At 33.1% G+C, this 23,324-nt stretch overlaps 2 protein-coding genes and 1 long non-coding RNA gene across 6 annotated transcripts; 1 reads left to right on the top strand and 2 right to left on the bottom strand.

The window, feature by feature from the left end:
- The first annotated feature begins 1,602 nt into the window (after positions 1–1,602).
- Positions 1,603–8,454, top strand: LOC112028208 (actin-depolymerizing factor). Of its 2 annotated transcripts, none has more exons than XM_024060873.2 (3): positions 1,603–1,881; positions 5,788–6,053; positions 7,919–8,454. In XM_024060873.2, the coding sequence occupies exons 1-3, from the start codon at positions 1,858–1,860 to the stop codon at positions 8,067–8,069; spliced, it is 441 nt and encodes a 146-aa protein (XP_023916641.2). In that variant the 5' UTR covers positions 1,603–1,857; the 3' UTR covers positions 8,070–8,454. The 2 variants fall into 2 exon arrangements, with proteins under 2 accessions (XP_023916641.2, XP_065615841.1); XM_065759769.1 differs by lacking the exon at positions 1,603–1,881 and adding an exon at positions 4,639–4,891.
- Positions 8,455–10,374: 1,920 nt separating this feature from the next.
- Positions 10,375–13,499, bottom strand: LOC112028211 (inorganic phosphate transporter 1-4). 2 transcript variants are annotated; one of them, XM_024060878.2, is made up of 3 exons: positions 13,383–13,484; positions 13,255–13,285; positions 10,375–12,344 (listed from the first exon to the last, which is right to left on the bottom strand). In XM_024060878.2, exon 3 carries the CDS (start codon positions 12,284–12,286, stop codon positions 10,712–10,714), a length of 1,575 nt encoding a protein of 524 aa, XP_023916646.1. In that variant the 5' UTR covers positions 12,287–12,344; positions 13,255–13,285; positions 13,383–13,484; the 3' UTR covers positions 10,375–10,711. The 2 variants fall into 2 exon arrangements, with proteins under 2 accessions (XP_023916646.1, XP_023916645.1); XM_024060877.2 differs by lacking the exon at positions 13,255–13,285 and having other exon boundaries at positions 13,383–13,499.
- A 3,430-nt stretch (positions 13,500–16,929) lies between these two features.
- LOC136061677 (uncharacterized) lies at positions 16,930–20,699 on the bottom strand. Of its 2 annotated transcripts, XR_010623523.1 has the most exons (3): positions 20,283–20,699; positions 19,309–20,134; positions 16,930–18,076 (listed from the first exon to the last, which is right to left on the bottom strand). It is a non-coding gene; the product is annotated as an uncharacterized LOC136061677 (long non-coding RNA). The 2 variants fall into 2 exon arrangements; XR_010623522.1 differs by lacking the exon at positions 20,283–20,699 and having other exon boundaries at positions 19,309–20,244.
- Between the last annotated feature and the right edge of the window lie 2,625 nt (positions 20,700–23,324).

The raw sequence follows: 23,324 nt of genomic DNA, 5'->3' as shown, positions 1-23,324 counted from the left end.
AAAAAATCTGTTGAAGAACAAATAAACTAGATCCATTTGATAAATATTATTTTTCAACATTTTGAAATCAAAGTTATCTATAAATATATAATACTAAAGACATTTAACTTTTGGTTGAGCTTATATTATTTTGCTACATAAGCATTTGAAACCTTATACTTTCATTATTCTATCATTTTTTTAAATTAATTTTAAATTCTATTTTATATTTAAACTCTCCATTAAAATATTATCTAATAATATATTATTTAAATAGTAGAGCATATAATTCCATAAAAAAAACACATAATAAATGCCTATTAATAGTTACCACAATTATTAAATTTTATAATTAAAAAAAGTGAAAACTTATATTTTATTAATTGTTTCCATGCATTGAATGAGTTATTGGCAAGTTTAAATAAATAACAAATTTATATTAAAAAAGTGGTTACCTAACGGGTAACAAAATACTACTGAAAAAAGGGGTTCAACTTAGATCTAGTATCCCAATACAGTGAACTCAACAAAATTCAAACGCATATTCAAAAATGTTCACATATCGGCATATGTCAATTCAAGTGCACTAAAGCACTAAACCCACACTTTGTCCTAAATATAAAATAAAAATAAAAACTCTAATCCACTCACCCTTTATGTCCCAATAATAAGAGTAGTCCTTTTATCTGGTGGTAATAATAATAATAATGGAAATCTTAATACACATTCCATATTGCACATTTCACATATATTATTTTTTGAAATTGTGCTTCACAATTTCACATTTATAAGCATTCACATTTGAAAATGTAAAAAAAGACTTATTTTACATTTCCAAACACTAATTTATATATTTTACTAACCAATTGAATATTAACATCTAGGGATGCAAAAAAAGTGTCTATTTTATATCCTCAAAACCTACTTTATTTATTTTACCATTCATTTTACAACTTATCCAACATCTCAGTTTCTATTTTTACATACAACTTATTAAAATAACATAAACAAATCAATTCCTTCTCTTCCCTCTTTTCCTCTCACTCCATTAAAATATGTGACTCATATCTAGGTAAAGCCCTCTTTTAGTGTCTTGGTTGGTAAAATAACAACCGGAGGTTTTTACCTCCCAATGCTTAAACAATACACCCCAACTTCTTAATTCTTATTGTTACATACAACTCAATAAAATAATGTTGACTATACAATCAAATAATATAAAAAAATTTGTTTCTCTCTCTCTCTCTCTCTCTCTTTCTCTCTTCAATAATATATATATATATATATTATATGTTTATAACCTTTGAAAAGTATGTTATATATTTGAAAACTCCCAATTTACGGTTGCTTTAAAAAAGCAATATACACCCGTATAAATTTGATTTTTGGAATGTTGGTACACCCCAACGGCAATGCTCTAACTAAAATCATATTTAAAAATACCATTTCCTTTTTTAAAAAAAAAAAAAAAATACCATTTCAATCCATGTAATAGTGTCTCTACCACAGGGTGTGTTAAAAAGAGGGGCGTGACTCGTGAGTACATTATTCATAATAATTGATTTTAAGAGTAGAGGCACCCGACACAGGCACAGCAGTCCTGTGACTCAAAAAAAGTCCGATTTTAAGGAGAGTGATAGGAAATTGCAGTTCCCTTTGGTTGTTTGGCTTTATTCCATTCCCATTTCTTTCTTGTCCATTTTATAAAAAGACTTTTTGCCCTTCCTTTTCCTTTCAAAACTCTTTCATACGGGGGGTAAGGGTATACGCGCTATAAGGGTATACCCATCGGCTTTAGCTTCCTCTCTTCTTCTTCTTCATCATCTTCTTCTTCTTCTTCTTCTTCCATAGTATTATTATTATACCTTCTTCGTTACCATGTCTTTCAGATGGCTCAGCAGGGTATCTCTCTCTCTCTCTCTCTCTCTCTCTTGGACCTTCTTTTACTTCGTTTAAATTTTATTTTGTGGGTATAATTTTGGGACTATGTTGATTTTTAATTTATTGTTTCTTATCAGTGCAACTATTGAATATGAATTATAATCAATAAGATTATAAATTCATTTTCCAAGAAGATGTTTTGTTTTTTGTAATCTTTGAAGATGTTCTGTTTCATCATGACATTTATTCAACTTGGATGATTTTTTACACCACTTGTTTTAAGTTCATTTTGGCTTCTGATGAATCTTAGGAAAACGGAAAAAAAAAAAAAATTGACTTTTTTCCCCCCTTTGGCTGGAGGAATTTCCTTTTCAAATAATTTTCTGTATTTTTGGTTCCCAGATAGAGCTTATATATTTGTTCTCTGATGGGGTTTCTTGTTCATTTATAATTTCAGTTGTAATTGATTTGATCAATTTTTGAATAATAGTCTTGAAACTATTTAGATCAATTATTTGTTTAATGAATCAAGGAGCGCTACTCCAACATTTTAAGTGTTCTACTTACAATTGAGCATGAATCTACTTTTTAATCATGCTAACCACCTCGGAAGAAACTGAGTTCTGGGTATGAATCAACATTTTAAGCGGGTGGTTTTGTGAAAAAAAGGACTGATCTTGTGATTTGAAGTATTTGATTGTGGTTTAATATGAATACCGTTTTAGATATGATCTTAGCTTGTAATAATGTTCATCATTAAACCTATTATAGAGTTATTGGCAAGTTTAAATAAATAAAAAATTTATATTAAAAAAGTGGTTACCTAATGGGTAACAAAATACTACTGAAAAAAAGGGGTTCAACTTAGATCTAGTATCCCAATACAGTGAACTCAACAAGATTCAAACGCATATTCAAAAATGTTCACATATCGGCATATGTCAATTCAAGTGCACTAAACACTAAACCCACACTTTGTCCTAAATATAAAATAAAAATAAAAACTCTAATCCACTCACCCTTTATGTCCCAATAATAAGAGTAGTCCTTTTATCTGGTGGTAATAATAATAATGAAAATCTTAATACACATTCCATATTGCACATTTCACATATATTATTTTTTGAAATTGTGCTTCACAATTTCACATTTATAAGCATTCACATTTGAAAATGTAAAAAAAGACTTATTTTACATTCCCAAACAATAATTTATATATTTTATTAACCTATTGAATATTAACATCCGGGGATGCAAAAAAAGTGTCTATTTTATATACTCAAAACCTACTTTATTTATTTTACCATTCATTTTATAACTTATTTAACATCTTAGTTTCTATTTTTACATACAACTTATTAAAATAATATAAACAAATCAATTCCTTCTCTTCCTTTTTTTCCTCTCACTCCATTAAAATATGTGACTCATATCTAGGTAAAGCCCTATTTTAGTATCTTGGTTGGTAAAAAAACAACCGGAGGTTTTTACCCCCAATGTTAATGCTTAAACAATACACCTCAGCTTCTTAATTTTTATTGTTACATACAACTCAATAAAATAATGTTAACTATTCAATCAAATAATATAAAAAAATTTGTTTCTCTTTCTCTATCTCTCTCCTCAATAATATATATATATATATATATATGTTTATAACCTTTGAAAAGTATGTTATATATTTGAAAACTCCCTATTTACGGTTGCTTTAAAAAAGCAATATACACCCGTATAAATTTGATTTTTGGAATGTTGATACACCCCAACGGCAATGCTCTAACTAAAATCATATTTAAAAATACCATTTCCTTTTTTTTTAAATACCATTTCAATCCATGTTATAGCGTCTCTACCACAGGGTGTGTTAAAAAGAGGGCGTGACTCGTGAGTACATTATTCATAATAATAATTGATTTTAAAAGAGTAGAGGCACCCGACACAGGCACAGCAGTCCTGTGACTCAAAAAAAGTCCGATTTTAAGGAGAGTGATAGGAAATTGCAGTTCCCTTTGGTTGTTTGGCATTATTCTATATTCTATTCCCATTTCTTTCTTGTCCATTTTATAAAAAGACTTTTTGCCCTTTCCTTTTCCTTCCAAAACTCTTTCATCCGGGGGGTATACGTGCTATAAGGGTATACCCATCGGCTTTAGCTTCTTCTTCTTCTTCTTCTTCTTCTTCTTCCATAGTATTATTATTATACTTTCTTCGTTACCATGTCTTTCAGATGGCTCAGCAGGGTATCTCTCTCTCTCTCTCTTGGACCTTCTTTTACTTTGTTTAAATTTTATTTTGTGGGTATAATTTTGGGACTATGTTGATTTTTAATTTATTGTTTCTTATCAGTGCAACTATTGAATATGAATTATGATCAATAAGATTATAAATTCATTTTTCAAGAAGATGTTTTGTTTTTTGTAATCTTTGAAGATGTTCTGTTTCATCATGACATTTATTCAACTTGGATGATATTTACACCACTTGTTTTAAGTTCATTTTGGCTTCTGATGAATCTTAGGAAAACAGGAAAAAAAAAAGACTTTTTTTCCCCCTTTGGCTGGAGGAATTTCCTTTTCAAATAATTTTCTGTATTTTTGGTTCCCAGATAGAGCTTATATATTTGTTCTCTGATGGGGTTTCTTGTTCATTTATAATTTCAGTTGTAATTGATTTGATCAATTTTTGAATAATAGTCTTGAAACTATTTAGAAAGAGTAGAGGCACCCGACACAGGCACAGCAGTCCTGTGACTCAAAAAAAGTCCGATTTTAAGGAGAGTGATAGGAAATTGCAGTTCCCTTTGGTTGTTTGGCATTATTCTATATTCTATTCCCATTTCTTTCTTGTCCATTTTATAAAAAGACTTTTTGCCCTTTCCTTTTCCTTCCAAAACTCTTTCATCCGGGGGGTATACGTGCTATAAGGGTATACCCATCGGCTTTAGCTTCTTCTTCTTCTTCTTCTTCTTCTTCTTCCATAGTATTATTATTATACTTTCTTCGTTACCATGTCTTTCAGATGGCTCAGCAGGGTATCTCTCTCTCTCTCTCTTGGACCTTCTTTTACTTTGTTTAAATTTTATTTTGTGGGTATAATTTTGGGACTATGTTGATTTTTAATTTATTGTTTCTTATCAGTGCAACTATTGAATATGAATTATGATCAATAAGATTATAAATTCATTTTTCAAGAAGATGTTTTGTTTTTTGTAATCTTTGAAGATGTTCTGTTTCATCATGACATTTATTCAACTTGGATGATATTTACACCACTTGTTTTAAGTTCATTTTGGCTTCTGATGAATCTTAGGAAAACAGGAAAAAAAAAAGACTTTTTTTCCCCCTTTGGCTGGAGGAATTTCCTTTTCAAATAATTTTCTGTATTTTTGGTTCCCAGATAGAGCTTATATATTTGTTCTCTGATGGGGTTTCTTGTTCATTTATAATTTCAGTTGTAATTGATTTGATCAATTTTTGAATAATAGTCTTGAAACTATTTAGATCAATTATTTGTTTAATGAATCAAGGAGTGCTACTCCAACATTTTAAGTGTTCTACTTACAATTGAGCATGAATCTACTTTTTAATCATGCTACCCACCTTGGAAGAAACTGAATTCTGGGTATGAATCAACTTTTTAAGCTGGTGGTTTCGTGAAAAAGGACTGATGTTGTGATTTGAAGTATTTGATTGTAGTTTAATATGAATACCGTTTTAGATATGATCTTAGCTTGTAATAATGTTCATCATTAAACCTATTATATCATCAAATGTCAACTTTAAATTGGGAACTCAGTATACAACATCATCCATGGCAACTTGTTGATGACCATCTTGTTTGCTAGAAAGGAATCAATAGCTATTACGCCTGTTATTTTTGAAGCTTCTATATTGAAATATTTTGTGATGCAATTTGAATGGTTTCCAGCCAAATGCTTCGTCCGGCATGGGCGTTGCTGATCACACCAAAAACACGTTTTTGGAATTGAAGAGGAAGAAGGTTCACCGTTATGTGATTTTCAAGGTTGATGAGGGTAAAAAGGAGGTAGTGGTTGAGAAGACCGGTGGTCCAGCCGAGAGCTATGATGATTTCACTGCAGCTTTGCCTGAGAATGATTGCCGATATGCTGTATATGACTATGATTTTGTGACTTCTGATAACTGTCAAAAGAGCAAGATATTTTTCATTGCATGGTAAGCTTTCGCCTATGATCCCTAACTATTCCATTTTGACTGGTATTATCACGTTTTCACCATGAGGGTAATTAATGAATATACATTTTGATCATCCTTGTGAGACGTGGTAATTATCATCATAAATTTCTTTCATGTATGTTCTAATCACAATAAAAAGAAAACCTTACAACCCACATTGCCTATGTCTATACTTATTGCATTCTTAAATTATTCTGATGCTTCTCTCTTTTGTATTTTACTACATCTTTGACCTGACTTCAACATGTCCATGCAATTATATTTACCTGAATCTATAAATACTTTCCTGGGATTTTCTATGTTAGTTCTTTTATGAAACCTCAAAAATTGATTGCTCTGCTACTTGAATAAAATTTTGTGTTAAAATTGAAGGCATTTTTACTCTGTTAATATCATGCTATCTTCATCTAATGTCATCCCCTAGCTTACTATATGGTATTTCTGGGCATGCAAGCTTGTTTGGATTGCATCCTTTACAGGCTCGAGAATGAAAATAAGGACATTTTTTGCAAAAAATCTGAAGTAGCTACAAGCACCCATTTTTCTTCTATATGACTCTAACATGTGGGAAGTCCTGATGTGTCCAAGCTTCAATAAACTTCAGCATTCACATGTTATATCAAATTGCTGTTTCAGACTGCTAAAAGTGTCCTGATTATGTCTTTACTCACCTATTATCAACAGAAACTAAATATTTATTCATTTTTTCTGTCATCCATATTTATGCATTGTTTAATCACTTGAACTTTGTTAGCTCAGTAGTATTTGATGACTGTGCTTTCTGAAGTTACCAAAATTATGTTTTAACTGTAGTCCACCTTTGAAGTTAAACAGGATAAATTGATATCTATCAGATGATGGGCTCACTGTGCATATGGCCATCAATGATATATTTTAGTTGTTTGGTTATGAGTACATGAATAAAGATTACTTCTTTACAAATTCCATTGCTTTATCTATCTATTAATTAACCATAAAGAACAGCCTTTGGGTTTGGGTATTACAAATCTGCTACTGATGTCAATGTTGTAGTCGTTCAAAACTTGTCACGAATTCCAATTTAAAACTTTCATGTAATGGAATTCAAACTCTCAGCTCTGTTTAGAATTTTATGTCCATTTTTTCACTTTGCTATTGATCAACTGAAAGGAAAACAAAGAAAAATAAGTTCTACTCTTGACAGTCTGGTTCTGTATTTTGTGTCTGTTTTGATTTGTGGAAGGAATGGTATTGTGACCAAGACCATATGCTGACCATTACCACTTTTTCGTTTCTGTCATTTATATTTCCATCTTTTGAAAACTATTTTCCAATGATATGTTTGAACCTTTAATTCTATATGTTATTTTCTGAGAGGAATACTTTTAAATTATCTAAAGCTATGATTTTTCTAGTGTCTGGAAGTTGCTTACATCAACGGTTTATAATTTTGTCTCACAACAATGGCATTTTTTTCCATCTAGGTTGTTTGGATTTGAGGATTTCAAATCAAGGGATTTGAAGAAAAATTACTATATTAAATTGCTTGATATAAATTTAACAACACACCATCATAAGAACTTTAGAGATTTTACTCAAATAAAAAAATTTATGATATGTTGGATTTGAATGACATCTTAAATCTAGTCATTTTCAATCCACATAACCCAAATCGTTCCATAAAGTTAATCAATAAGAAAAAAAAAATGTCATTTCATACCGTGTTCAAGTCATTTAAACTAAGTTTACAATCCAATCCTTCTATTGAAACTCCTATCCAAACAAATCAGTATTGTCATTGATTTCAGTAATTTTGTCATCAGAATTTCATTCTTAATTTATTCATTGCACGACATTGGTATCAGGGCTCCATCATCCTCTCGAATCCGTGCCAAGATGCTCTATGCTACATCTAGAGACAGGTTTAGACGGGAGCTGGATGGTGTCCACTATGAGATTCAGGCTACTGACCCCACAGAGATGGATCTTGAAGTGATCAAAGACCGAGCACACTGAATAATCTCTGTCATTGAGTTTTGTTCAGTGGGAAAAAGATCTGATATCACTATGCCAACTTATGAATTAGTTATCCCTGTGCAGAACCCATTTTAGAAACAAGATAGTATTGCATGATCCGTGAATAAACTAACATCTGGGAGGCTCAAGGTTTAGGCTAATATTTTCTGGAAACTGAGAAAGTCAATTTCCTTATTGATTACTGCTTCTCAGGTGAAGATGGCTTTGTTAAAGGGAATCTAGAAACTCTAAATGTAAGTCATTATATTGATTTCATCTTTAAAGGATTGTCCAGTAAAAGGATATTTACAAACTCTTGTTGTATATCATCTTATAAATTTGGTTTCAGGGGATGCATTTGATACTGCCAAGTGCTGTTACTTAACTCTATTTCCATTATTGTTTATTTGTTTTCACCTGACATTTTCGAAGGATATTTTCACCTTGATTCAGGCACCATGTAAACAACATAATTGAGAAATTGATTTCACCCAACACACAGCAAAATTCTAGTCCAGCATTGGCCTAATTTTTATTGTTTTTGAGACAGACATTGGTCTTATTTTGGTTCGTAAAAATACAAGAAAACAAATACACCCACCATTGTCCATAGCCCAAGCTTTGCTTGCATGCATGGCAGTCTTCCTAGCAAACCAGAATATTTTGTGCCTTAGATAATCTGGCCAAATTTTCTTCAATAAATCGAAATCTTCAAGTGTACGTCCCATCAGAAGTTCTGAACGGTGTTCCCTATAGTCCCTGAAATCTATGCCAAGGAGGCAAATGAAAAAAAAGAAAAAGAATAAATAGCTTTAAGTTATGGGATAAAATGCGTGGAAGACTCGATCAACTAATACTAGGTAGCATCAAAAGAATAAAAAAAGAAGAAGAAGCTATCTGATAAAGAGCAAAGTAAAAAAAACTAATTATCAAGCGTTTGGGAGATTTAGAGAGGGGGGGTGGGGGGGGGTGGGGGGTGGTGGGTGGGGGCTCAATATTTCATTTTGTGAAGTGACACTTCTCTTATAAATCCCACAATTTTTTCTTACCGAATATTTTACTTTTTAAAACGATTCGTATTAATTTATACATAGCTGGGGGTGGAAGGGAGTGCCATGCATCCACAAACCTCATAAGAGGGGAGTGTCATTTTGTTTAAAGTTTGGGGTAAGAATTTTTATTTTTTTTAAATGGATTATTTTGTTTGTTTAATCATATTTGAGAGTACATTGACTAAACTGTTGCATTTATAAATCTCAAGAAAGTCAGTGTCATTTATACAAACGTTTTTTTTTTTTTTGGGGGGGGGGGGGGGTGGTGTTATTTTGTCCATATTTTGGGTACAAATCTGTTTTAGAAAGGAACATTCTGGTAACTTAGTCATAGTTTGAGAGGTCATGGACTAATATATTGCATTTATAATTCTCCAGAGTTTCATTTTGATAAGAGGATAATGTAATTTACTTATTAGTAAAAACAATAGTGTAGTATGGTTGATTTTTGACTTGACTATGGGTGGAGCCAACACCACTCATGATGTGGTGCAGACGTAACTCGTACAGGAATGTGCTTTTTCAACCAAATATCACCATGAAATGTTTAAAGATTTCCTCCAAAGCTTGTGGTAGATGCACCATCATATAGACAAACATACTGAGTCAGTTCAATTAGAATATAGCTCTGTATTGCTTTGCAACTGGTGGATTGTCAAGACCTTCCTGTGACTCTGTCATCTACTACATACGCAGAGAGGTTAGCCTTGAAAACGAAGCCTGCAACCTCTTGCAAGGCAAGACTATTTTGCCAGAATATGTTCAAAATTTCTCGAACAAGCCTGTTGCCATTTAATATAGCAGATTGGTTAATGAGTTCTTCCCCAGGCAGATGATATTTTTACTAGCGACCAACATTTATTTTTTGCTACTCATAGTGACCAACAATGTTGTAGCCAACTTTTTGCCATAGAAGTATAATATATGTGGCTCTTAGATTTTGATCTACAAGCAATTTCAAAACTTGATGCTTGTTTCCCGGTAATGAACTTAATTTCATGAAACTCACCAGTGACGGGGATGTAGGCATTTTTCCCTGCCTTCTATTTTCGAATGGATGGATGGACGGATGGGGTCTGAGAAGGGGAAAGACTAGCTCCATTGTGTAGCCTAGTGATCAAAGAAAAAAAAAACAGAGAATATTGGTTGCATATTCTTGCTTGGAAGGGTTGCTCAAAGTACTGATAGGACCAAAGGTTGAAGACTGCTTGTGTTGTACCTCTTTCATTGCTACTACTTGGATAAAAATAAAATTAGGAAAATATTTTATGATTTCATGCTTCCAAAAAGCAATGTACCTCTTTCCATAAAAGAAGAAGAAAGTAACACAACTGTGGAATGCAACATAAGTCATATAAACAATAGCAAGAAGAACATGAAGGTGGTTAAAACAGGAAGGGGAAATTGAACAAATATTACAATCTAATGGCTAATAACACACTCTTTTAGTGGGGCATCACAACATTTAAAAAGAAAGACAAAAAAAGGGGAATATTGAGAGAAACTTAAACAAATAGCTACAACATCGCGCTCAAGACATACAAAAATAACTGATAAGGAAAAGTTATGGTGCACAGGTAGTAGCAGTCTTTAATCCACAGTTTCATCCTCGTTTTCACGGGACATATCCTCCAATGATCTACCATTTGATTCAGGCACAAGAAAAGTGAACAGCATACCCAAGAAGTTGACCACTCCCAACACAATGAGCGCATTCTTCACCCCAATGCCTGCAGGGTACCCGGCATCAGCCTTGGCCTTGTCCTTGTTTTGAGCCAAATACAAAAACCCAAATGCACCAACAATAGCCCCAGCCTTCCCAGCTGCTGCTGATATGCCGTGGCAAGTAGACCTAAGCCTAGCTGGGAAAATTTCAGCTGGCACAACAAATGTGGTTGCATTAGGCCCGAAATTTGCAAAGAAGAAAGTCAATGAATAGAGCACCACAAATCCAATGCGGTTATCCTTATGAGTCCAGTGGTTGTATGGAAAAGCCAGGGCGAACATAAACACTGTCATGAAGAAGAAACCCATCAGTTGGATAGCAAACCTTCCCATCCTGTCAATGAAAGCCACTGTAAACCAGTAGCCTGGGACAGTACTGCAAAGAGCAATCAGTGTTTGGGCCCTTGCAATTCTAAAAACCTCCTCGATGGCATTCATGGTCTTTGCAGGAGGAATCCATCCAATTGCAGTGAAAATATCCTTTTGGAACAGGTTTTGGCTGTAAAATGCAATGTCAAGCAAGAACCATGTGCTTGTTGTACCAAGCAAGTGAAGTCCATGTCGTCGAAGAAACTCCTTAGAGAACAAACCAAAGGTATTGGCTGGTTTTTCAGCTAACTTCTCAACCTTCTGTGGTTCTGATTCAATGTCTACCTGCAGAACCCTTGACATATCATTTGCAGCCTGCTTTGCATTCTTGGCAACAAGTGCCGTGTAACGAGCAGTTTCAGGCATCTTCAACCTCCAGTAGTATGTCAGTGCAGCTGGAAATGCTCCAAATATTACAATAATCCTCCAAACATAATCTGCTTGGGGAACAGTTGAGCCAAGTGCATCAACTTCGTAAGGAGGAGCATCGAACTTGTTCTGGAATATGGAAGATATAATAATAGCAAATATACCACCAGTTAAAATTCCAAAGCCTTGCATGGCGAACACTGCAGCAATGAAGGCTCCACGAGTCTTCTTATTAGCATATTCAGACATGATGGTAGCAGAAAGTGGGTAGTCGCCACCTATGCCAAATCCAAGCCAGAACCGAAAGAAGCAAAGCGTAGCCATCACAGCTTTTGCATCATGGCCAATAGAAAGCCCTGAACCAATGGAGCAAATGATCATGAGCAACAGAGTGATACCATAGACTTTCTTTCTGCCCAACTTGTCACCAAGCCATCCAAAAAAGAGCTGCCCTGCCAGAGTTCCACAAAGTGCTACACCATTAACAGCAGCTGATACATTGGGAGGCAATGTGCCAGGCTTAGCTGCACCTTCATGATGGTAGTATATGCGCCCAAGCAATTTGGTGCAAACGGATATACAGAATAGATCATATGCATCTGTGAAGAAGCCCATTCCAGCAATGATAATTGCAGTGAAATGGTACCATTGAGTTTTGGCAACATCAAGTGCATTCAGCACCTTCAATTGTTCCCTTGCCATGGCTAGCTAGCTCACTAGCTGTCTTTCTTGTCTTTGCTCTCTCTCTCACACACAATCCCTGCGCCAATTGCACTACAAGTTTAGACACAACCAATTTTTGAACAAGAATCATTGGATCTTTCATTAGAAATGTGACACACATAAACTTATGCATACCAAATATACCACATTGTTTTTATGACAGACAAAAAGGAATATATATATATATATATTATGTACTGTGCATCCAATTCATAACATAACTTTTATCAAATAAGTACTTAAATACGAAGAAGTAAAATAAATATTAGAGAACCATTCAAAGCGTAGTGTAAGGAACTTAAAACTCTCTTTTGATCTTAAAATATATGAGGAAAAATTAAAAGGTCCAGAAATTCTTTTAGAATACAGACTTCCATCAACAAATACTTTCTCATTTTCCTCATACGTTTCAAAATCTAAGAAAGGAATTTAAAGATGTATTCTGTTTTTTGAAAATCGAATTTCATTACTTTCCTTATAATTTTATGTGCGAAAGTTCACATAAAATAGTGACAATAATAAATCTTTGGCAAAAGAGTTGAATTTTCATAAAATCACATAATTGGCAATTATCGTATTAAGAAATTGGGTGGTGTATTATGTAATATTTGCATATTACAGCTTTCTCACACAGGATAGATCCCAATAGGATTCATTTGACAAATGTAAAGATAGCAAATTACAGAGGCTAGGGAAGAGATCATAGAAATAAACATGCATTTGGTTTATTATTGTTCCTATTTACGAAAGCAACAACTTTAAAATTAATATATTATTGTGGCTTTTGAATGATGGATTAGTATATACATAAATATCAAACTGGAATATTGTATACGTATATCATCGACAATGACGTATTGGGTTTGGTTTAAAAACCCTAACCATTTACATCTCAAAAAGTAGAAATATTTCTGTACAAAATATAGAGCTAGAGCAGATAGTGACACCTAATTCGAGAGACAAACAGCTTCAATTGACCTGGGCATATTCAATAGACAAAAAGTTAATACGAACGTGAAAAACAGCCCCAAAGAAGGCATAATATTATATTCACAGAGAAGTTTGATAAACTCACCTGAAGATTTTCTTGGCTCGAGATTGTTGTGAGAGAGAGAGAGAGAGAGAGATAGAGAAAATTATAAATGATGGTACAAAGCCATGTATGGGATTGAGAACTTATATGCATTAAATTTTTCTTAATTAAGACCAGAATATGTGGCCGGCATATTCCCAAAGTTCTCTTTCTCCCAACCTGTCACCCCCATTTTCTGGCCGATTTGACTAAAATCATCACTAGTATATTCCATTGGATTTTTCCCATTAGAATTACCATTTATAGCTTGCTGACTTTGGCCAACAAATCAAATATAAATGTCTTTCTTATATTATATTCATCTTTACTTTAATTTTGGGTACAGGCACATAGTCTAGCTGTACTTGGTATATTACGGAGTCTTCAGTTCCATGCAAGATTTCTGAATGTTATCTACCTTGTTTTGACAAAATCTACCTTATCTTTAGCGACATGTTAAACCGTGCAACCTGCAGAGAAACAGATAATACCGTCGACTATGACTAGAGTTAATGTAATATGAGAAATGTTATCCCACAATATATTTACAATACTTTCACAATAAATCTTAAATGATAGATTTTTATTGCTATTACTTGTGAGAAGAAAGTTAATTTCAGTAGTGAGTTCAAATTATAACTAGTAACAACTTACAATCTAGAATTTGTTGTAAAAAGTGTTGTGAAAATGTTGTGGATTTAACACTTTTCAATGAGTAATGCCACATATTATTTTACAATATTTTTATAAACTATTGATGTTGTCAACTTCTTATTGATTTTCATTTAGACTCACCACTAATATCATATTTTCATTTATCAATAACTACTCACCATATCATCAGTTTGTAAAAAAGTTTGTATCTATAGCATTACTCTTTCTCAACATAATATATTAAAAAACTAGAGTTATCAAAATTGTCTAGAATCATGTAACAAACTCTGAGTTGTAGAGAAAATATGATAGGTTTAGGTAAAAAGTGCCAGGTAGTCGGTGGAATAGCCCTAGCCTATCATTGCATCTGTCATTGGTGAAAAGTACAATTAGAATGGATTCAGATTTTCTAGAGTTCCTATGGTACCCTATCAAGTAAATTTCTTTAAATCCTCACCTCTTATTTAAAATTAATGCTTTAAGATGCTGCCATATCATCAATCTACTAACTAACTCTTTTAAAAGCACAAAAAAGGGGATAAGTTTAGGAAGTAGCCGTGATCCTTAACGTTAGCAAACAGATCTTACCTTTTTTTTTTTTTTTTGGATGGAAAAAATCTCAAACTTGAGAAATTCATCAACCCACAAATTACTCTCACCATTTTTCCCATTTGAATCCAAAAGACACTCTTGGGCAAAACAGTTCAAGAAGAAAACAGACTTTCTTTTACAACTCTCCTACTCCTTGAAATTTTCAATACTTTCAATTACAAATGATGGATCCATCTAACTCAATCCCTTCAAATTGTCCATGGATGAACATTGAAAGCTTAATGGAGGCCAGTTATATCAACTATCTTACTCTCTCTCTAGCCTTTTTTCTCTATCTATTGTCTATTGACTACTAGCTTCTTCCTTTCTTCTTCTTCTTTTTCCTTTTTTTTTTTTTTTAGTTGTTGTTTCTTTATTTCATACCTATGCTTGATATTGGATTTTTGTTCTTTTGTAATTTCACTATTACAAAACTGTTTAATGATTGCTCAAGAAAGGCTGTGTTTTTTTTGGGGCTACCCTATGCATACAAGGTGTTTGATAATTGTTAAAGATAAGAAACATAGTAGACAAAGAAGATAGTTTTGTACTAGTTTGTTACCTTTAGTATAATCTTAGACAAAGAGCAAGACCATTATAACCAGAGAGAAGAAAAGAATGATTCAAGTTGAAGATAATTGTACTAGTTTCTTATCTTGAACAATTATCAAACCAGTACAATTAGTTGTGTTTAGAGTAGAGCAATTAATGCACTAGTATGGTAAGAAAGGATGAGTTGATCCAAGTTGAAGGAATAAGAAAAAGAAAAAGGTAAAGGAAGAGCAAAAATAACATTAGTAGAAATAACAAAAGACATGTCAATCAAGGAAGTGACAATGAGTATGACTTTAGATGACTAGAATGAAGGAAAAGAATAAATATTAACGAATTTGTTGAGGATCCATAGCCAACCCCAACAAATTTGGGACTAAGGGTTTGTTATTGTGGTTTGCTCATTAGTTTCTTCTATGTGATATTTTAATTCTTCTTGTATGATTATTTATTGTATTTGCTAGTAGGCCAGTTTTGTACTCAGCTTGAAATTGGGTGTAGGCAAACAAGGGGCTAGGACTCACTGCATATATAATAGACCATTGCAAATTGATTCTTAAGCTCCCTGAAGGCACTAATAGCACCTAGGTGTGTTTCTTCTACTCTCCCCTACTCTCAATCTCTATGATGTATTTTTTTTATAAGCTGCAAAGTGTTGATAGTTTTAGCTTTAATAATTGCAGTATAATGAGCAGTTTAAAATATAAGAACCTTTGGAGTACAAATATGATGTTTGTGAGGCAATTCTATTATGTGAACATGGTAGATGTTATTCCTTTTACGTTTGGGTAATTGTTCAAGATAAGAAACAGGGGAGACAAAGAACATGGCAGATGTTACCTTTAGGGTCTGTTTGGATACCGTTAAAAACTGAAAACACTGCAGCAAAATATTTTTTAAATATGTGAATAGTGCCGTGAGACCCATTTTTAATGAAAAAGTTGCTAAATAAAGTACCTGTGGGTCTTGTGAACAATGCACGGGACCCACTGGAAAAGCATAATCTACTCTTCTAAAAAAAAAGGTGAAACACAGACGCTAAATGCATACTCAATATCCAAACGGGTACTTAGTATAATCTTAGACAAAAAGTGAGGCCACTATAATCAAAGAGAAGAAAAGAATGATTCTTAGACTTTACTTTTGTGTTTGCCCCATTATGTTTATAATTGAAACAAATGCCTGATTACTAATTCTTATTACCCTTTATTTTAACTTAAATGATATTTCGAGTCTTCTGCCCCTAGAAAAGAATTCATAACAAGTCTGGTTTGTTTATAATCTCAATTTTAGGCAAGTGCATGATGTTGCAACTTGCAATGTGACAATTTTTTCCCTTTCTTTTAGAAATTTAATGTATCATATTGATCTTTACATCCCACTTTGACGCTTTTTTTTTTCCAACTTCTAATTTCAAGTTCACTTGAAAGCTTGGATGTTAATGATCTATGATTGCACACTAATTATGCGGGTGGCTATCAATGAGTAGGATCCATAGTGGCTTTTAGGATTTAGTTCTTTGGAAAAAAGATAGTAGGAAAGATCACAACATTTAAGAAGAATATGTATCAATAGTGGCCAAAATGCTTCATGTATTACCAATGTTTCAATAGTTATAGATATGTAATGAATAGTTATTGGCAATAATATCAGTTTTATCACTCTTTTCTTACTTTGTTATTTCATAGATGCTTGTATACTATATATGTAATATAATGTAATTTATTGCTAAACATTCAAATAGCCAATAATATTGATTTAAAATCTAGAAGTTTCAACTTTGCACAAGGTACAATTGTTTTAAAGAAGAGAAAATGCTAGATATCAAGACCTATCCCCTATTCTGTTACAGGGACAATCTTAACAAAAGAAAAATGTAACACTGGTAGCATTAACAATAGCCTATCCCCTCCTCTCTTTTACAACAGAGACAATCTTAACAAAAGAAAAATGTAACAGTGGCAACATTAACAATGGCCTATCCCCTCTTCTCTTTTATAACATGGACAATCTTAACAAAAGAAAAATGTAACATTGGCATTTGAATGATTCAGTTGTCTCATCGTATAAAAGTGCATCCCCAAAAATACCATCTGTCTATGGTGACTGAAACTAATAAACACAGCTAAAGGCCTAAATTCTTTGTTTGTGCCAAATGTAATGTCAAAACTAAAAACATCACCAAAATGGGCATAATCAATTATCATTTTAACATCAGGCCAAAATATATTAGTTATTTGCTCCTCAAATATCCAACTGTACAACATAATGGACGATGGATTTTGAACCAATTATTGTTGGAAATACCTTAATAAACTACCGGCTTCACCATATATCAAGCTTTGTTGTTGTCTAGTTCGAAGATAGTTTTTTTGATCAATTCCAGCGTAGTCAAGACTAGCCTTCCACCAGCCTCTCTACTCATTAACTCATGTATCTCTTTAGGCTTAATTCCAGAAGCATAAGCTAAATCAATAGCAAAAGCTTGGACATCAGACATCTTTCGTTCTGATCGCATCATGAAAGTAGTTGCTGCAGGATGAAGAACATGGTTGTGCTCAGATACAAAATTGTACACCTTGTACTTTTCGGTCTCATAAACTAATGAAACACCTAATCGTACTAGACTATTAGTCCTTGTTTCTTGTCGAGGTTGACTGGTCAGATGATCTCATTTATCAGGCTTACATGTACCCTCTTTAGAAAACAAAAATCTTCTTGATTTTATTTCTCCATCTATCTTACTTTTATTTGCATAATGCTTTTGAACACTAAACTCCATTTATTTTCCATAATTTTTCCAAAACATCCAAGCTGCCTCTAACGTACCAAACTCCATACCAACCTCCGGGGTACAATCATTCATGGTATCCTTGTTTTGACAAGAATCATCCATCATCCTATAAAAATACAAAAAAAAAAAAAAAAACTCAATTCTAATTAACTAAAATTGAATATTTCAAATATTACTAATATACCAAGGTCCCATTACTAATATACTCAACCTAAGTAGACAAGTTTGAAACAATAATCACAATAGAAAAACCTAATAATATAAAAAGAAAAGCACCAAAGTAGATTTCCAAATCCAACAGCTTGCAAATCATTAGAAAAATTAGCAAAAACACAAAGCAAATTGATTACACCAGTACATATATATCATTTTATGTAGTGTACCCTATCATATTTTTTCGATCTAGTACAATTATCTTGAACCTAATAATATTATATACATTATATTAATATTGACTACAATTGAGTGATTCAAAGTAGATGCATGCTAATTGATATTCAATTGATTCCAAGTGGTTAGAGGCATAATGGATTAACTTATTCATATTCAATTGAATCATCAATTAACTTAGGATTTTCAAATATATAATTTTTACACAACATTCTTTTTAAGGGGTAGAAAGACTCAAAATTATCATTTGAGTGAAAATAAAGGGTAATGAGAATTAGTAACCTGTCATTGGCCTTTTAATTATAAACATAGTGGGGCAAACACCAAGTAAAGACTAAGAATTTTAAAAATCAACAATACGTAAAGGGGTCCCAATTGCCAAAACTTGTAAAGAATTCCATTGACTGCCCTGTGGCACTGGTCCAACTATGGATATCACATAACCCACTACAAGTTCCTTACCAATTTTACAAGACAAAATATTATTACTGCATAAGCAAGATGCAAACCATAAACTAAACAAGTACAAGTTATTCAATAAATGGTCATGATAAAAGAATCATTCTTTTCTTCTCTCTGATTATTGTGGCCTTGCTTTGTGTCTAAGATTATACTAAGGGTAACAAACTAGTACAGTTATCTTCTTTGTTTGCTCTGTTTCTTATCTTGAACAATTATCAAACAGGCAGAGGATAGTCCTAAAAAAACACAGCGTTTCTTGAGTAATCATTAAACAATTTTGCAGTAGTGAAATTGCAAAACAACAAAAATCTAATATCAAGCACAGTTATGAAATAAAGAAATGACAAAAAAAGAAAAAAAAAAAAGAAGAAAGGAAGAAACTAGTAGTCAGTAGACAATAGACAGAGAACAAAGGAGAGAGAGAGAGAGAGAGAGAGAGAGAGAGAGAGAGAGAGAGAGAGAGAGAGAGATAGCTGATATATATACCTGGCCTCCATTGAGCTTTCAATTGTCATCCATGGACGATTTGAAGGGATTGAGCTGGATGGATCCATCATTTGTAATTGAAAGTATTGAAAATTTCAAGGATATAGGAGAGTTGTAAAAGAAAGTCCGGTTTTCTTCTTGAATTGTTTTGCTCAGGAGTGTCTTTTGGATTCAGATGGGAAAAATGGCGGGAGAAATTTGTGAGTTGATGAATTTACCAAGTTTGAGATTTGTTCCATCCCAAAAAAAAAAAAAAAGGGTTAGATCCATTTGCTAACGTTAAAGATCATAGCTGCTTCCTAAGCTTATTCGCTTTTTTTTTTTTTTTTAAAGAGTAAGTTAGTGGATTGATGATGTGACAATATCTTAAACCATTAATTTTAAATGAGAGGTGAGGATTTAAAGAAATTTACTTGGTAGAGTACTCTAGGAACTCTAGAAGATTTGAATGCAATCAGAACTAATGTTGATTTTATTTGTTTTAATTTAATATAATTGATTACATTTTCTTCTTTCCTTATTTGTTGCATTCTTGAAAGCTTTAGTTATGTTGTGTTTGGAGAAATTGACATTTGCATGAAAATCTAAATTAAAATTATGTCAAATATTAGTTTTATTGTTTGGATGTTATACAAGGAAAATTTTCTTTTTGCCTACTGGATGGGGAAATCTTATTCATCTAAACATATAAAATTCCATCAACATTAACTAGCAGTAATAGATTAATGAAAACCAAGCACTTCACTCATGACCTTCAACATTGATGAAGCACAAAGTCGCCTCGTCTGTATGTTCCTGGTCTATGTCCATGGACAAGCTCGTTTGCCTGTTGAAAACAAAGAAGAGTAAGAGTGAAAGACACTGGATGGTGCCAGCCAAAGGCCCTCTAATGCTTAAGTTAGGCAATCTCTTTCTCAGCTTAGGAATCTCAAGTGAGTGTATGATATCTGAAAATGTCTTATGAGAGTACTTACTTGAGTTAGCTGGCTTTATATAGCCAATGCCTCGGGTTAATGCTCTTGTCAATTGCACCTGAAGGAGTTACAACATTGATGGCAATGATGCCTCTCTTTAAGCGGAGGTTTGTAATGCCTAGGTGGCTTATTAAGTCTTTTGCAATAGTCTTTTTGCCGTTGCTCATTGCTAATTGGGTCACTAGAGTTATTTTTGCTTTTAATGTGTTGTGATTGTCTGCCTTAATGACGGGCATAATGTGCTTTACAGTCGTCCGTCTTAATGGATGACTATTTATTCATGGCTCCTTTAGTTGTCCCCCTATTCCTTTGTTGTCCAGTGTTCAGACAAGAACATGAATATGATTAGTTGCAATGGTTCGCATCTTTTCACTTCCCGAAAATCTTCTGTTGTAGTTAATGTGATACAACCTCTTTGTCAAATGACGAACATGTGTCCCTATTTTATTTGTGGTATGTGCGAGATTTTCTCGGTTTTGGCGTGCCTTAACTTCATTTTTCCTTTTTAAAGAAAAATCTTCTCCTTTTGTCTTATTTTCTTTGCGCCTGAAGCTTCGAAGGATTTCACATTTCAAACCCTTTCTCTTATTGGTAAGGTTCCTCTTCTTCATACTTTTTTGATGGTTGATTTTGATTTCGTTAGATAGAGGTTGTCAGACATGGTTTCCCATCCAATTCTAGAGATGAAAAATATTGTGATTTCCAATCACGAAAAGAAAAAGAAAACCCAAGACGACCCTGATTTTCTATCCCAAGGCAAAAGCTCAAAATACCCATAATGGGTAGAAGGTTTCAAACGTATAAATAAGAAAATTCATTCAAAGTTATCATGTCCACCTCATAGGCAGACATCCAAATCAACATACAACTTATGATCGTCCTCAAAGCGTTAGGGACAGCTGGCCAGGGGCAATTTGGAAATTGAAAGAAGTTGCATAATAAATGGATGGATGGGAAAACGAAGACCGCATAGAAAAGAGCATCGTAGAAACACACTTTGCCAAGAGCAAAACTACAAGCCTTCTTGCTAGAACAGGGCAAGCGAATAGTGGTTCCTTTGGAGAATTGAAATATTTTTCTAAAACCTTTCAAGTGCTTTACCTTTAAAGAACAAAGTTAGAAAGGGCATGAAAGGGAGTTAAAGAAGAAGATGTAGGCAATTTCAACACAACTATATCAACCTCCATACAAAGAGATTCAGCATTTGATGATAGCCCTGTCTCTAGCTCACTCGACCTAACATCATCTCGCCTATATTCTACAGAAGTCATTTCTAGGTGGTGTTTAATCAAAGAATGGCGGATTAAAGGATAAAGGGCGAGTAAAACGGATTTGAAAGAGTAAAACGAGACACCAAGAGACCTGCTTGGGGATGTCGACTAGAAGAATACTCAAATAGACTCTTAATCTAGCAAAGAAAAAGGAAATAGAGGGGCACTGTAAAAAAAAAAAAAAAAAAAAAAAAAAAAAAAAAAAAACCACAAACTCTCCTGTTTGTGACTCCAAGACCACCCTTGAAGGTTTAGATCATCGGCACCTTTGTTGACTAAAGAAGGTAGCAACTTCTACAATACTGAATCTTAAGATTCTTTAAGGAATAACACAGTAGAAGACATGAAAGAGTTTTTTGGGTACAAACCCTAGATCTACAAAAGAGGCACACTCTTTTCTCCCTAAAAAGCCTATTTAAAAATGTGTTTAGGGTTTCCTTTATATACTAGGAGAAATAGATCTGAAACCCTAATCCTTTTTGGGCTTGAACTGCTGTTGGGCCGAACTTAAATTCTGCAGACCCGTATTTCGATTGGTCGAGCCTATTCTTCGATTGGTCGAACCAGGCAGATTTTGAAATCTTCTTTCTACAGCTTACTTGTTCTTGAATCTTAACTTGAATTAACTTGAGCATTGTCTAATAATACCTATAGACTCTAAGATCTATATCTAGACAAATTTGTATTCATGATTTGCCAATTATTCTAAACTTTTAGAAGCTAATAACTTGGTTGTAGCTAATTGCTACAATTTCACTCAATATTTTTTTATTGGTTGTGAACTTTGAGAATCCATTATTGGATTACATTTTTTTTCTTATGTCTTTCATACTTGCAAAATTTCCAGAAGATTACAGATCAATAGTTGTGGCATCAAACAATTGTTTAAATTTCAAGTTTTATAGCATAAAATTATGCATAAAAATAATTTGAAATATTTGTCAAGAATATAAAGAACATGCAATCTAACTATTAGATTTTCAAAATATGTAAACATTTAAATTTTTTTTTTTTGGGAGTTGTAGACATTGGATTTTTTTTTTAAATTAAGAACACACAAAACCAAATTTAAGGTTAAAATTAATTAAGAGATAAAAAAGACCAATTAGGGCCAACTTAATATAGTTGGGAGCCTACCATTGTGCACCCTTGGTGCGGTGGCCACTCCACAAGTATAAATGCTTATGAGGTGTGGGGGCAAGGGCTGAGGTTCAAGTCTTTAGAACGGAGTTTTTTTTTATCACAAGTGTGGGTGCTTATGTTGCAAAGGCCTAATAGAAAAGGAGTCCGTGAATTTGGAGCTTGCATGTGGTCATGTCAGCAAGTTCTACATCTGGTAGCAATAAAATTTTAGTGGTCTAAGTCTTATTGTAAACTTCGATTCTCTAGGTATTTTTACCTTGAGAATAACTAAGTTAAATCCTCCTTAGGTTTTTTACTGATTTGGTTTTTCTAGGTGATCATATCATTATGTTTTTTATATTTCCGCTGCTTTACATATATGATTTATGTTTGTTTGACCTAGATTTGAATAATTTATCTAAGTAATCACTTTGATAAATAACTAGGTTAAAGAAATTTGGTTTTCAGGGGTCTAAAAACCTAACACAAGTTTGTAGCCAAACTTTGTCTGTAGAAAATTACAACTTAATCACTTTCATACTAAAACTACAAATTAGTTCAATGTAAGTAAACCAAATTTAATATTGCTAGCTAACACATATATGAACTATAACAAATAGGAATCAATATAAAATGCGAAAAAGAAACC

The sequence above is a fragment of the Quercus suber genome, unplaced genomic scaffold (assembly GCF_002906115.3).
Source record: "Quercus suber isolate HL8 unplaced genomic scaffold, Cork oak 2.0 scaffold_17, whole genome shotgun sequence".
NCBI classification, from domain to species: domain Eukaryota; kingdom Viridiplantae; phylum Streptophyta; class Magnoliopsida; order Fagales; family Fagaceae; genus Quercus; species Quercus suber.
Note: the sequence above shows the minus strand (reverse complement) of the source record. Positions and strands in the feature narration are given on the sequence as shown.